Below are 12,091 nucleotides of genomic sequence, written 5' to 3'. Positions count from 1 at the left end.
ACGACAAATGTTGAATTGTTATTCATTTAGAATCGAGCGTTCGTTTAATACAAATCTGAGCGCTTGATTAGCTCGTTTCGCTCGACAAGCGTTCGATAACGCAGATCTGTGTCAATTACATCTGCTTTGTGTTCAGTATTTACAAGAGCGAGAGAAAATATAATCGGTTAGCTCCGGAAAAAACTTCAGGATCTGAAAGAATTATTAATAGTAATTTGTCGTATTCAATTAAGTTGGGGCCATTTCAGGGAAGTTTTAACTATGGTGAAATTTTTTACTCTTGTCGACACATACTATCTTACGAAAAATGTTGATGACACATTCTTATTGACATAATTATGCCTTCTTCCATACTAGTCATTCTTGAATAATTGTGAAAATATGTTCGCATTATAAAACGAAAATCTGAAATTACAGTGCTGTTGAAGAAAGAACTTCATCAATCGTATATTAGAGGTTTTATAACAATCAATACCACAAATGGTCGACTTGTCATTCAGATAGAATCGAATATTCGTTAAATACAGTCCGCTCCGTTGATTATTTATCACGTGGTATCAAATTTGGATCTGTTCGCTCGACTCTAGATTTTTCAACCGAATACACGTATTATAAAACAATGGAATATACCTTATTTCACTTAACAAAAGAATGGACATTTGGTGTTGTATGCACAAATCATTTACTCAATATTGGTTTGTGATTGTATGATTAACGGTTTTTTAAACACAATAAAGTGTTTCTTGAAAATTATTCGATTCCATCATTTTCCAATGTTCAATTTCAGTTTTAGCACGACTATTACGTAGTTGAACCTTATAACGAATGAATCCATAACAATTTGGCATCATAATCGACATTTTGCAATAAATTCGACATATTAAATCTATTAAAAAATAAATGTCACTGACATTCTATAGAATCTTTTCCTTTTTCAAAAGAAATACGGTCTACATATTCCTATTCTCCTTTACATATTTTTCAGTTAACTGATTCGCAATATTTTCATTCGCAATATGAATTAGTCATCCGAATATCGATTGATGTTTAGTATATAGAATATTCGCTCAATGAGATTTACATACGGTATGTTTTCTTTACCTTCTGAAAACACCATCTTGGTTAGTGAAACGCACTTCGAGAAGAGTATATTGCATTTCTAGTTATTGGGAAAAGTGCTTGTTTTAGATTTATCCTACGCCAGAGGTTCCAGTTTCACCTATTAGTTGAAACTAAGTTCGAAAGTAGAACGAATTATGAAATAGTTGATGAGAAATAATTTCAAAGAGGTTGATCCAAAAACGTGTTCCATGACAGAAGTCAGGATGAAGTGTGTTAAATTAACAGATTTCTAAAAATATTGTCACCTAAAGCGTTCTCGTTTGATATCATCAGTAGTTGACATAAAAGTAACAGCAATTTGTGAATCAGCTATCGTTCATTTTATTAATTATTATGAAGGGAATCACGAAAATACTTGCCGCGAGATGGCGCGGCGAGATAAAATAAAAAGTATTTGAATTATGCGACAAAAAATTGAAGAATCTTTTGAAGTAGTGAGACAGCTTCCGTAGTTATTTGCAAAGAGTTCTAAATCAATCTCTCCATCGAATCACGGCATCCAGCCCGGATAACAAAAGTTCAAATTTCACTTCCGGCCGTGAAAGTTTAAAACTTCAATGCTGGAATTTATTTGGTTTCTTCATTATTTTTCATCGAAAGTACGTAAGTCAAAAGCTTTTGACGAAATACCTCACATGGCAATTTTCCCCAAATGCTAGCACCACTATTTGTTCTCTTATGAACGTTCGGGATAACCTTACTACACTCACGATCAATTATCGATATTCGAAACAGTTACTTCAAATTTCTAGCCCTCGATCAACAATAACGATGAAAATAATCCTTATACATTATCGGATACTTAGATTTTGACAAATGTGCGCCCTCTCTGTGCCAAATACTATTGGGTGATAAAGTCACAGAACTAAAATTTCTGTATCTGTAGCTCCAAGATCTCATGTGTCAAATCAAAAAACGTTAATGAAGAAGAAGAAGATAAAAAACGTTGTTATGTGGTTATGTTTATTATTTATTTTCGTTTTTTTATTGTTAATGCGGTAGGAAAGTGAAGTTTTAAACACTAGCTTAAACGTAACTACAATAACTTGCAACTTACCATCATGGTAGGTAAGGAAATTCTGACATTACAATTTGGCCACTACTCAAACTTTGTGGGAACACACTGGTGGAACATCCAAGAACAAGGATTTGAATACAATTCCAATATCCCTTCAGAAATCAACCACGACGTATTATACAGAGAAGGGTTGTCTCCTAGGGTAAGTTAGTGAGATGTAGGTGCAAGGGAACACACAAAGTTCTTTATCTTATTGTAGGGGGAAGTAACTTTCACGCCTAGATTACTTCTCGTTGACCTGAAAGGCAGTCTCAAAACCCTACCCGAAATAGGAGAGTTGTACGAACGATTACCTCATCCTTCGGAGGTAAAGGTCGAATGGGATGAAAATCTTGTCGAGACACGACCTGGCCCGAGCGAAGTCAAAAACAAGTTCCAGGCCGACTTGGAGGACCCCGAGAAACTGCAGTCTGTATCTAAAGAAAGCTATGATTTTGACAAAGACGCTCGTGTGTGGTCAGATTTCCTGTATACTAGGTTTCACCCCAGGACAGTTAACATTGTGAAGGAATACCAGCACTGTAACGAAAACACTCCCTTCGATGCATTTCCCTTGGGGGCTTCTCTGTGGAAGACTCCTCAGTTTGAGGAAGATTTCAGTGATAAGATTCGAAATTATATAGAAGAGTGTGATGGGTTCCAAGTTAGTATCTTCCACTCCTTGTTGTTGTTGAGTATATTTTACATGTCATTATTGTTCATGTTTTATTTCCAGGGTTTCCATGTTCTTACAGATTGCACCAATGCCTTTGGGGGGCTGACTTCTTCCTGTATGGAACACCTGCAAGACGACTATGGCAGAAAGTCGATACTGGTGTTTCCTGTGATCCCTTCACATTTTCCAGACAACGAGTACCAAACTGAAGAAGAGAAACTTCAGTCCGTTATCATAGATTCAGTCAGGATGCTGAACGTGGCGCTGAGTTTCAACGAATTCACCGAGAACTCGTCTTTGCTGGTGCCTCTTTCTGTCGGCAGCACTGGCTGGAGACAACCTGGGTTGAAAAGGGAATTCAGGAATGTAGTATATGATGTGAGTACTTTTTTGAAGTTTATTCTTCGTAACTGAAATGAGCATTTTTGCTTGTTGAAATAACAGTCTTTCAAACTAGTCCTCCACCTCATTTACTTTTAATCAAACAACTCAATCATAAAACTTCAAAATTCGAGGATGAGGATTAAATGCTGAGGATATTACAATGGTTCTCGGTATCTCAACAAATTTTTTATATGACTATGGTTTCATTTACAAAATAACGGAAAGAAAGTTCTTGGCTTTCTATTACTCCATCTTGATACAAAAAAATGTGGGAATATTCCCCTTGGAAAGAACCCTAAAGTTAGTGGATGACTTATGCTGTATATAGTTGTGTGCTGCAGTAACATTCCGTAGCGTCCTATTTTATATTTTACATTTTTAGATTGTTACTTATTATCTGTGAAATTTTTACATTGTAATGGGGTATATCTTGTATGAATAAATAAACAAATAAAAAACACTGAATTACCAAATAAAAAACTTTTCTCTTCTCAGTTTGTATTCCAAACCTCCATTATGGAACTGAATCAGATATCATTTACAGGATTGCTACACTTTCTTTGGAAGAATCCCACATTTTTTTGCATAGAGACGGAAAAGCAGAAAGCCAAAAACTTTTTTCCCAAAACATTATATTGACTTCTGATGTGAACAATTATCCTACTAGAAATAATAATAGTTTATACATTTAATAAGCTATCAAATAATAATTAATCCAGTAAATCACTTATAGACATCAAAGGAAAACTTTTTGTTTTTACTATGGACACTAAATAAAATTAGCTACCACACTATGTATATATTTCCATGATCATTATGTGCAATTCAATATTTCTATGTTGGATCTGTTGGGTTATGAAGGTTCGGAAATGTTAGTTTAGCACTATTGTTATGTAAGGGTTACCTATTTCAAAAAATCTGTTCCTGTATTGATAAAATATTGGTACTTGTTGAGTATCATCAACTTTAGACTATTTGAATTCCATAAATATTTTCTAGTCGAATCAATCAGTTTTTAGGCAGCATCACTTGTGAGAAACAGCTTTGCGACTTTAAATTACCAGATGGAAAAAAAGTATCGATCGAGGTAAGTATGTTTTCTCCGTGTTTCCAGATATAACAGTGGGATTTAAACAATTTTATTCATTTATTCATTTCACAGGATAAACATATAATATGCAGTCATACACAATATTTTACATGAATATTGCAATATAGAGTCCTTCAATTGAAAATTTATACTGTTCAACCTTCAATGTTGAAACACAAAATCGTGTAGTTTTATCTAGCTGTCCCACAGCTCAGTTTGAATAACAACCGTCTCGAGGTAACATTGTCCTCTGAACTTTTAGGACTTCCCCATTGGTCATCTAATGGGGAATGTTCCTCCTGACGAAAATCAAGTAGTTTTCATAAAAGAGCTCTAAAACAAGGCATTTTAAACTTATCATTTCAACTGTTTTCTTTAAAAAATTATTTAAATACTTTAAAAAGAGGAATGAAATAATGCATTCAACATTTAAAGGGATTCGTTTCTATTTCACCATTTGGCAACATCGGTTATAGCTAATAAAGGGCAATGAATGTGTTACCTGTATGAGACAAACAAAGATGACATATTTCAGAGGCGTGCTGTTCTGTTTACTTATGTTCCGAGTTCCGAGACATTCTGTGACATATGACATTTTGTGCACCTAACCTGTCTTCCTCTATATAAATAAATAACAAAACAACTATTGTTTATGTGGCTTGAGGAGGTGGTATTGAACTATAATTTATATTTTGCCGTAATTGTTGATTTATAAAGATAATTTTCCTTTTTTAAAGTAGAATATCTAGGTACGTATTAATTATTTCAACTTGATATATGATATGTGTATTAGAAACAAATCCCTTTAAAAATTAAAACCCAACATTTGAAACATCAATTTGAATACTTCACGAAGTGAATTTGAAAAACTCATGAATTAAACTCAGCTTCATTTTGTTCAAACTTGCATTTGCTGTAATAACCCAAATTGAGGAACATTCCCCATTATTTGACCAACAGAAAACAACGACAATGATGTTGGAGTTCCCCAGGGTAGTGTTTTGGGTCCCCTTCTATTCATACTATATTTAAATGACATGCCATTGTTTGTTGATTGTGAATTTATGAACTTTTTTGCTGATGATACTCTATTGGCATGTAGCGATGTGAACCTCGAAATGGCTATACAAAAAATGAATAATACTCTAGAAAGTGTCAGCAATTATTTGAAAATGAATAAACTAAAGCTGAATGTATTGAAAACAAAAGCAAAGATAATCACCACCAAATTTAAATACAGCCAAATAGACTCAAAAGTTATTAACCTCAACATTGATGATGAAAGAATTGAATTAGTGAATTTAACTAAATATCTGGGATTCCTGATGGATAACACTCTGTCATTTGATAAACATTTTGAGTATATTCATAAAAAAATTTCCAAAGAAGTACTAACCTATTGTTGACAGGTGCAAACTTACCACACATAATAGAAAGGACAAAAAACTTTTTTCTGGAAAACAAATTTATTTTAAATGAGGAAAAAACAGATTGCCTCATGTTCAAAATTAATAACAGCATGGAGACACCGAAAAGCATCAGTTTCAATGATTTTAGAGTGACCAGCAACACGTCTGTGAAGTTTTTGGGTATATATATATATATACTTTCTTCAACTACTTTCTTCACAACTGAAGTCTGTGAAAGAATGTTTATGCAAAATAGAGCCTTATACTATAGATGAATATTTTAACAGTGTATGTTAAATTTTATCTTATTAACTCTATACTTATATGTGTATGTGACGTGTTGTATTCAAATTTTGTATCTTATTATTCTTTTGTAATTTTGTTCACTGACGTATTTCTCGGACAAAGTATTTCTTTTAACTTTTTTACAAGATTTGCATATACTCTGTAAAAATAAATGATATATATCTATCTATCTATAAGAGCTTGCTACTCAATACCAAACATTATAAATTATTTTATATCTATCCAAAAATAAGCAAATGCACACAATAAAAGTTTTTTTTTTCGTTATTTTTATTCTCTTTCTCAAGACACATAAATGATGTTATTATTACTGAATAACTATCATCTTTTTCTATTTGCCTTATATAGTTGACGTTACATTTTCAGCCTAAACTCCCCTACCACTCAAGCGCCATCTTGGCCACAGCTCTGGAAACCTTCTCGATGAAATACCGTCTCAAATCCAGCGGTTTCGCTTTGGCAGACCTCAGCGCGGACCTGAACCAGGGTGGAAGGAAAGTAGCTGCGGCGAGTCTCTGCCTGCCGTTCCCCCTCAAAGAGGGAGGCGATCTCTTGGAGTGTTTGGACAAATGGGAGGGACCTCTGTTCCAAAGCATTACTCCAAACTGCACAATAGGTACGTCTCAAGCCGAAAGGTGGTTTACGAGGATGTATTGGAAAATTCTCAACCTCGTGTGGGATCGAACGAGGTTTGAGAGTTTCGGCCCAATTCGATGGTTTGATTTTTATGGATACAGGATCTGGCCTTTCCTAAGAAAAGTTCTTCCGTCTATACAAGTCAATCTTTACATCCTTATGATACCAATATTACATCCATGGTTAATGTGTCCAATTATAATATTGAAATCTCTAAAATTTACGAAAAACTGTCCGAACTTGAAATCAACAAAGGCCCCGGTCCTGATGGAATTCCTCCAACTTTTCTTAAATCATTTAGCTTCATTTTAGCTCGACCACTTTTCTATATATTTAATAATTTATCATCTGGCGAATTCCCAGACTATTGGAAAACCTCATATGTCACCCCAATATATAAATCAGGTCGAAAATCCGACGTGTGTGATTATCGTCCAGTTTCTGTTCTTATCGCAATCCCTAAAGTTTTTGAGAGCACCATTTTTGATTACCTTATGACTGCTCCCCTATTATAGGGACCCAACAATTCGGATTTACATTCAAAAAGTCAGCTGAACTGGGTCTAATTACCTACGTTGATTTTCTGTCTGACGCTCTGTCTAAGGGTTTGCAAGTTGACTCTGTGTACACTGATTTCTGTAAAGCTTTTGACAAAGTAAATCATGAGCTATTGATCCATAAACTTTGTTGATGGGCAAATATTGCAGTGGCTCAAGAGCTATCTTACGGAAAGAACACAAATTGTTAGAATTAATCATTATTATTGTCATACCATCGCAGTTACATCGGGCGTTCCACAAGGTTCACATTTGGGACCACTGTTGTTTAACCTTTTTATCAACGATCTAATCAGCTGTTTCCATGAAAGCGAAGCTTTTCTATTTGCCGACGATTTAAAATGTTTCAAACTAATTAAAAGTGAAGCTGATACATTGTGTCTACAAAACGATATAGACTGTTCGCAAAATGGTATGTGTTTGAATGCTTCCAAATACCAAATTCTTCGCTTTCATCGAACACATCACCCAATCATTTTTGAATATAGTATAAATAATCGAACCTTACATTCTGCTACTGAAACCAAAGATCTAGGTATGATCCTAGACTCCACACTTGGCTATAAATCACACATTTCCGCTGTAATTCAAAAATCTATGAAGATGCTTGGCTTTATAAAGAGAACCACTCGTGATTTCACCAACATCACTGCTATTGAATCTCTTTATTTTTCCCTGGTTAGATCTCATCTCGATTATTGTTCCACAGTTTGGTCCCCTCACTACGTTACACAAAAAAAGAAATTGAGGCCGTACAGCACAATTTCCTGTGATATATTGCCTTCAAGATGCGTGTATACTATGACTATACTGCATTGGAATGCATTTTGAACATGCCTCCTCTTGAGACTCGCAGAAAACATAGAGATTCAATACTTCTATTCAAAATTATCAACGGGCTGAGTATCAGTCCCGAGCTTCTCTCCAAAATATCTTTACATGTCCCCAATCGTTCAACTAGACAGGTGCAAACGTTTTACGTTTCTTTTCAAAGATTCAATTATTTATATAACGGCTTTATTCCTAGAACTCTTAGATTGGCTAACTCTTTAAACAACCTCCGAATCTTTGATATATCAGTATCCCACTTTAAAAACCATATTCTTCTCTTAACTATCTAATACTTTCTGCTTGTGTTGTTGTATTGTGTCTAGTGTTACTTGCCTGTAAGAATTATATTAGTTCATTTTGTTATACATTTTAATTTTTTCTTAATAATTTATTTGCTATCTTACTTTGGAATTGTATTATTGTTATAACTTACTTTTAATCCACTGTATTGTATCAAGTACTACATAGTACTGTACTACTTATATCCAAATTGGGCTTGCCCATGTATATATATAAACTTCTTTCGAAACTTGCAATCCAATTTTTCGTGGTCGCCGGAAATGCAATACGTTTCTCGACGCGCCTTTTATTCTATGCCAGAGGTTCCACTTTAACTTTCCTCTATCCTATATCTATTCAATCAGAATAAATGAGGAATGTACCTAAATTTGGGTTATTACAGCAAATGCAAGTTTGAACAAAATAAAGTTGAGTTTAATTCATGAGTTTTTCAAATTCACTTCGAAAAGTATTCAAATTGATGTTTCAAATGTTGGGTTTTAATTTTCAAAGGGATTTGTTTCTAATTCACATATTGGCATCAGCGCCTATATCAAGTTGAAATAATTTATATGTACCTAGATATTCTACTTTAAAAAAGGAAAATTATCTTTATAAATCAACAATTAAGGCAAAATATAAATTATAGTTCAATACCACCTCTACAAGCCACAAAAACAACAGTTGTTTTGTTATTTATTTATATAGAGGAAGATAGGTTAAGTGCACAAACTGTCATATGTCACAGAATGTCTCGGAACTCGAAACATAAGTAAACAGAACAGCACGCCTGTGAAATATGTCATCTTTGTTTGTCTCATACAGGTAACAGATTCATTGTCCTTTATTAGCTATGACCGATGTTGCCAAATGGTGACATAGAAACGAATCCCTTTAAATGTTGAATGCATTATTTCATTCCTTTTTTTTATTTATTTAAATAATTTTTTAAAGAAAACGGTTGAAATGATAAGTTTAAAATGCGTTGTTTTAGAGCTCTTTTATGAAAACTACTTGATTTTCGTCAGGAGGAACATTCCCCATTGTCGCAACTCCAAAAACTGCAGAATCGTGGTATGAGGATCATTTTGAAGTGCCGTAGAGATACCCCTATTATGCTCAATGTTTTGAATTGGCAATCCATTTCCCAAAGACTATTGTGTTTCACAATAATTTTCGTATACAAAATATCGAACAATTTAGGACCATCTTATTTGAACAAATGTAGCTTTGCATTTTAATTTAGCCAACAAATTACAGAAGATGTATACACCACATCAACATCTTGCCAGTCAATAGGGCGTTACATAAGTAAGCTGTTGATAACTGATGGTCCAATTCGATAATATATTTCAGATAACATAAAGCAGGGACCCACTGGACAAGATGACGTTCCATCTTAGCCCCCACCATCTTTTCTGTCCATTATTATCCATGGCAGTATTTTTCTTTACTGCAATCACCACCTCTTCTTCGCAAGATTTCAGTACTGTGCAGAGTATATCTTTACCGACATCATACTCATTTCTGAGTTGGGCGACTACCTCATTATCTGGAGCTTTGAGATCTTCATGTAGTTCTCCATTGTCTAACATGAAAGATAGATATCTGTCATCAGAATTAGTCAACTGGTAATCTTCACATTTAACGTGACGTACGTCCATGTTGTGTGTAGAGGGACATATATCTTCATATTTTTTACCTGAGAAGATATCGATGCCAACCAAATGTACTTTAGCATGTCCGTGTTTACCAGTTTTGGATGTTGATATTTCAACGATCTTGCATGGTCCGGATTTCAATATAACAAAACCATTTTTACATAAGGCTGAACATTGCCTAGGAAAAGTTGCAGAGGCTCCAGAGTCTCCAGTCTCGAAGTGTGTCTCATCAATATCGTTTTTTTTTATGTTGGTTTTTGTCGAGAACATGTTTGTGGCTCTTTCGTCTCCTTATGTGTTTATAAAAAACGATTTGTTTAGTCTAGTTAGAAATATATCAAAGGCAGGATTTCTACGCAAGTCACTAAGTGGCCTCAATTATCTTTTTAAAGAAAATGAGTTTTAGTCTGTATCAATAAATGGGAATAGACGCATGCTTTCATGAAGCAGTGTTTAATTTCAAGTCAAATAGCAAGAATACAATAATTACAGTCCACTCAAAGTGTTTCAAGTCACTACAGTTTTCAACCTTACAAGATGTGAACAAGATGAAACAGTACATTGTCTTTTATTATGATATTCACCACTACTTCACTCGAAATAATAATAATTTATATATGAACAGAACAGAAATACCATGAATTCTTTGTTTTTCAATGGTTTTGATCGGTTCAACAAATTACTTTTCTCTGACACTCACAAGTTACTCTTCGATGCTAGGCTAACACAATATTTTCCCGTCGCCACAGAGAACCGGTCAGGGCTAACTATCAAAACATCCTCGCATTTCTCAAATAATTTATTATAGACTCTTTTTTTTCCACAAATCTAATGCACCTCAAATCTGTTATGTAAGCATATGTAAAAATCAATGTAAATATTTAAAAATTGTACACTGGCTGAAAGACTTCAGTCGATAGCCCTTTGGTATTCACCAATGAATGACATTTCAAATCTGAATTCTACTTAAAAAATATTTTTTTATCAGGAAACTACCGCGTGATGCAGCACGTTGCCTTGAGAGGGATCGCTGAAGAACGATTGAAGAAACCTTTGAACCAAGCCCAAAAGCAGCGTGAACTGCCAGCCTACAGGTACTGTGATTTCGCGGTGTACCTCAGAGTCCAGCTCTGGGGCCACTTACTTTTTTGACGTTTATAAATGATCCGTTCAAATTTATTGATTCACAACGTCGTCGTAGGTGCGACTCCATCGAGGAAATGTTGACTCTCTTCCTGTCCTACACATCTGAAGCGACGGCTAGTAACGTGACTGTTGTGCAGAAACCCTTGGACGTTCGAAACCCTTTTCCGAGGATTTTCAACCGCAATATAGCGCAAAATGGATGTGTGTCGGAATTTGAGAGAGCGGACGGTATTGGTGAGTGTTCATTTGGTTACACAAGGTCTGTTAAAGAAAATGAGGTGATCATATGTTCGATAATAGTGTACTAACATAAAAAAATAAAAAAGTCGCTAATTGAATTTGATCATTCACCTCATTTTTTTAACAGACTTCGTCGGTTTACAATGTTTTTGTTATGGTATCATTTTAGGTGTGGAAAAAGTTCCCGTTTTATCAGGATTGCATACTGGATCAGAAGTGGGGCAGATGTTGGAGAATCTCCACACGGAAGCGAGGAAAATAAAAGTAGCAAGGTTTCACCAGTTTGCAAGCGAAGGGATACAGAAAGATGATTTTGAGGAATGCTTGGATAATTTATTTGCCTTGAGGGAGAACTATGAAGATAGTTATGTAATATAAGAGTGATTTTATAAACAGTTTTTCATTTATTTTATCTAAGCACATAGTATGAAGTAGGTTGATTGGAAAATATTGATTAAAAACCGAGTGTGCTTTACAAAGGCACGACTGCAACAGTTTTTTTGTTGGTATTTTATAATTACTTACAAAATGCTAATTGATTATATGAGGCGGGCCGTGAACACAATACAGTTGTAGGCAATAAAAGTGTTTTATAAATTTGTCATAGAAACGTTTGTTAAATAAAATTGAAAACCCGTAGTAACATAGTCACGAAATTATCACAGAAAAGTTTTTACAACTAACTTATAAAACATAT

General features: G+C 34.5%; 2 protein-coding genes across 3 annotated transcripts; one reads left to right on the top strand and one right to left on the bottom strand.

Moving 5' to 3' along the window:
• Positions 1 to 2,051: 2,051 nt before the first annotated feature.
• Positions 2,052 to 11,787, top strand: mst (misato mitochondrial distribution and morphology regulator). 2 transcript variants are annotated; one of them, XM_074180834.1, is made up of 8 exons: positions 2,052 to 2,342; positions 2,400 to 2,843; positions 2,916 to 3,233; positions 4,252 to 4,326; positions 6,411 to 6,660; positions 10,997 to 11,102; positions 11,210 to 11,388; positions 11,564 to 11,787. In XM_074180834.1, the coding sequence occupies exons 1-8, from the start codon at positions 2,184 to 2,186 to the stop codon at positions 11,770 to 11,772; spliced, it is 1,740 nt and encodes a 579-aa protein (XP_074036935.1). In that variant the 5' UTR covers positions 2,052 to 2,183; the 3' UTR covers positions 11,773 to 11,787. The 2 variants fall into 2 exon arrangements, with proteins under 2 accessions (XP_074036935.1, XP_023030368.2); XM_023174600.2 differs by lacking the exon at positions 4,252 to 4,326 and having other exon boundaries at positions 2,053 to 2,342.
• On the bottom strand, positions 9,558 to 10,293 carry LOC111518192 (eukaryotic translation initiation factor 5A-like). Its single transcript, XM_074180835.1, has one exon. It carries the CDS (start codon positions 10,276 to 10,278, stop codon positions 9,700 to 9,702), a length of 579 nt encoding a protein of 192 aa, XP_074036936.1. The 5' UTR covers positions 10,279 to 10,293; the 3' UTR covers positions 9,558 to 9,699.
• Positions 11,788 to 12,091: the final 304 nt, after the last annotated feature.

Source organism: Leptinotarsa decemlineata, unplaced genomic scaffold (genome assembly GCF_025532065.1).
Source record: "Leptinotarsa decemlineata unplaced genomic scaffold, Ldec_3_MD MMD2_tig00026307_RagTag_RagTag, whole genome shotgun sequence".
NCBI classification, from domain to species: Eukaryota; Metazoa; Arthropoda; class Insecta; order Coleoptera; family Chrysomelidae; genus Leptinotarsa; species Leptinotarsa decemlineata.
Note: the sequence above shows the minus strand (reverse complement) of the source record. Positions and strands in the feature narration are given on the sequence as shown.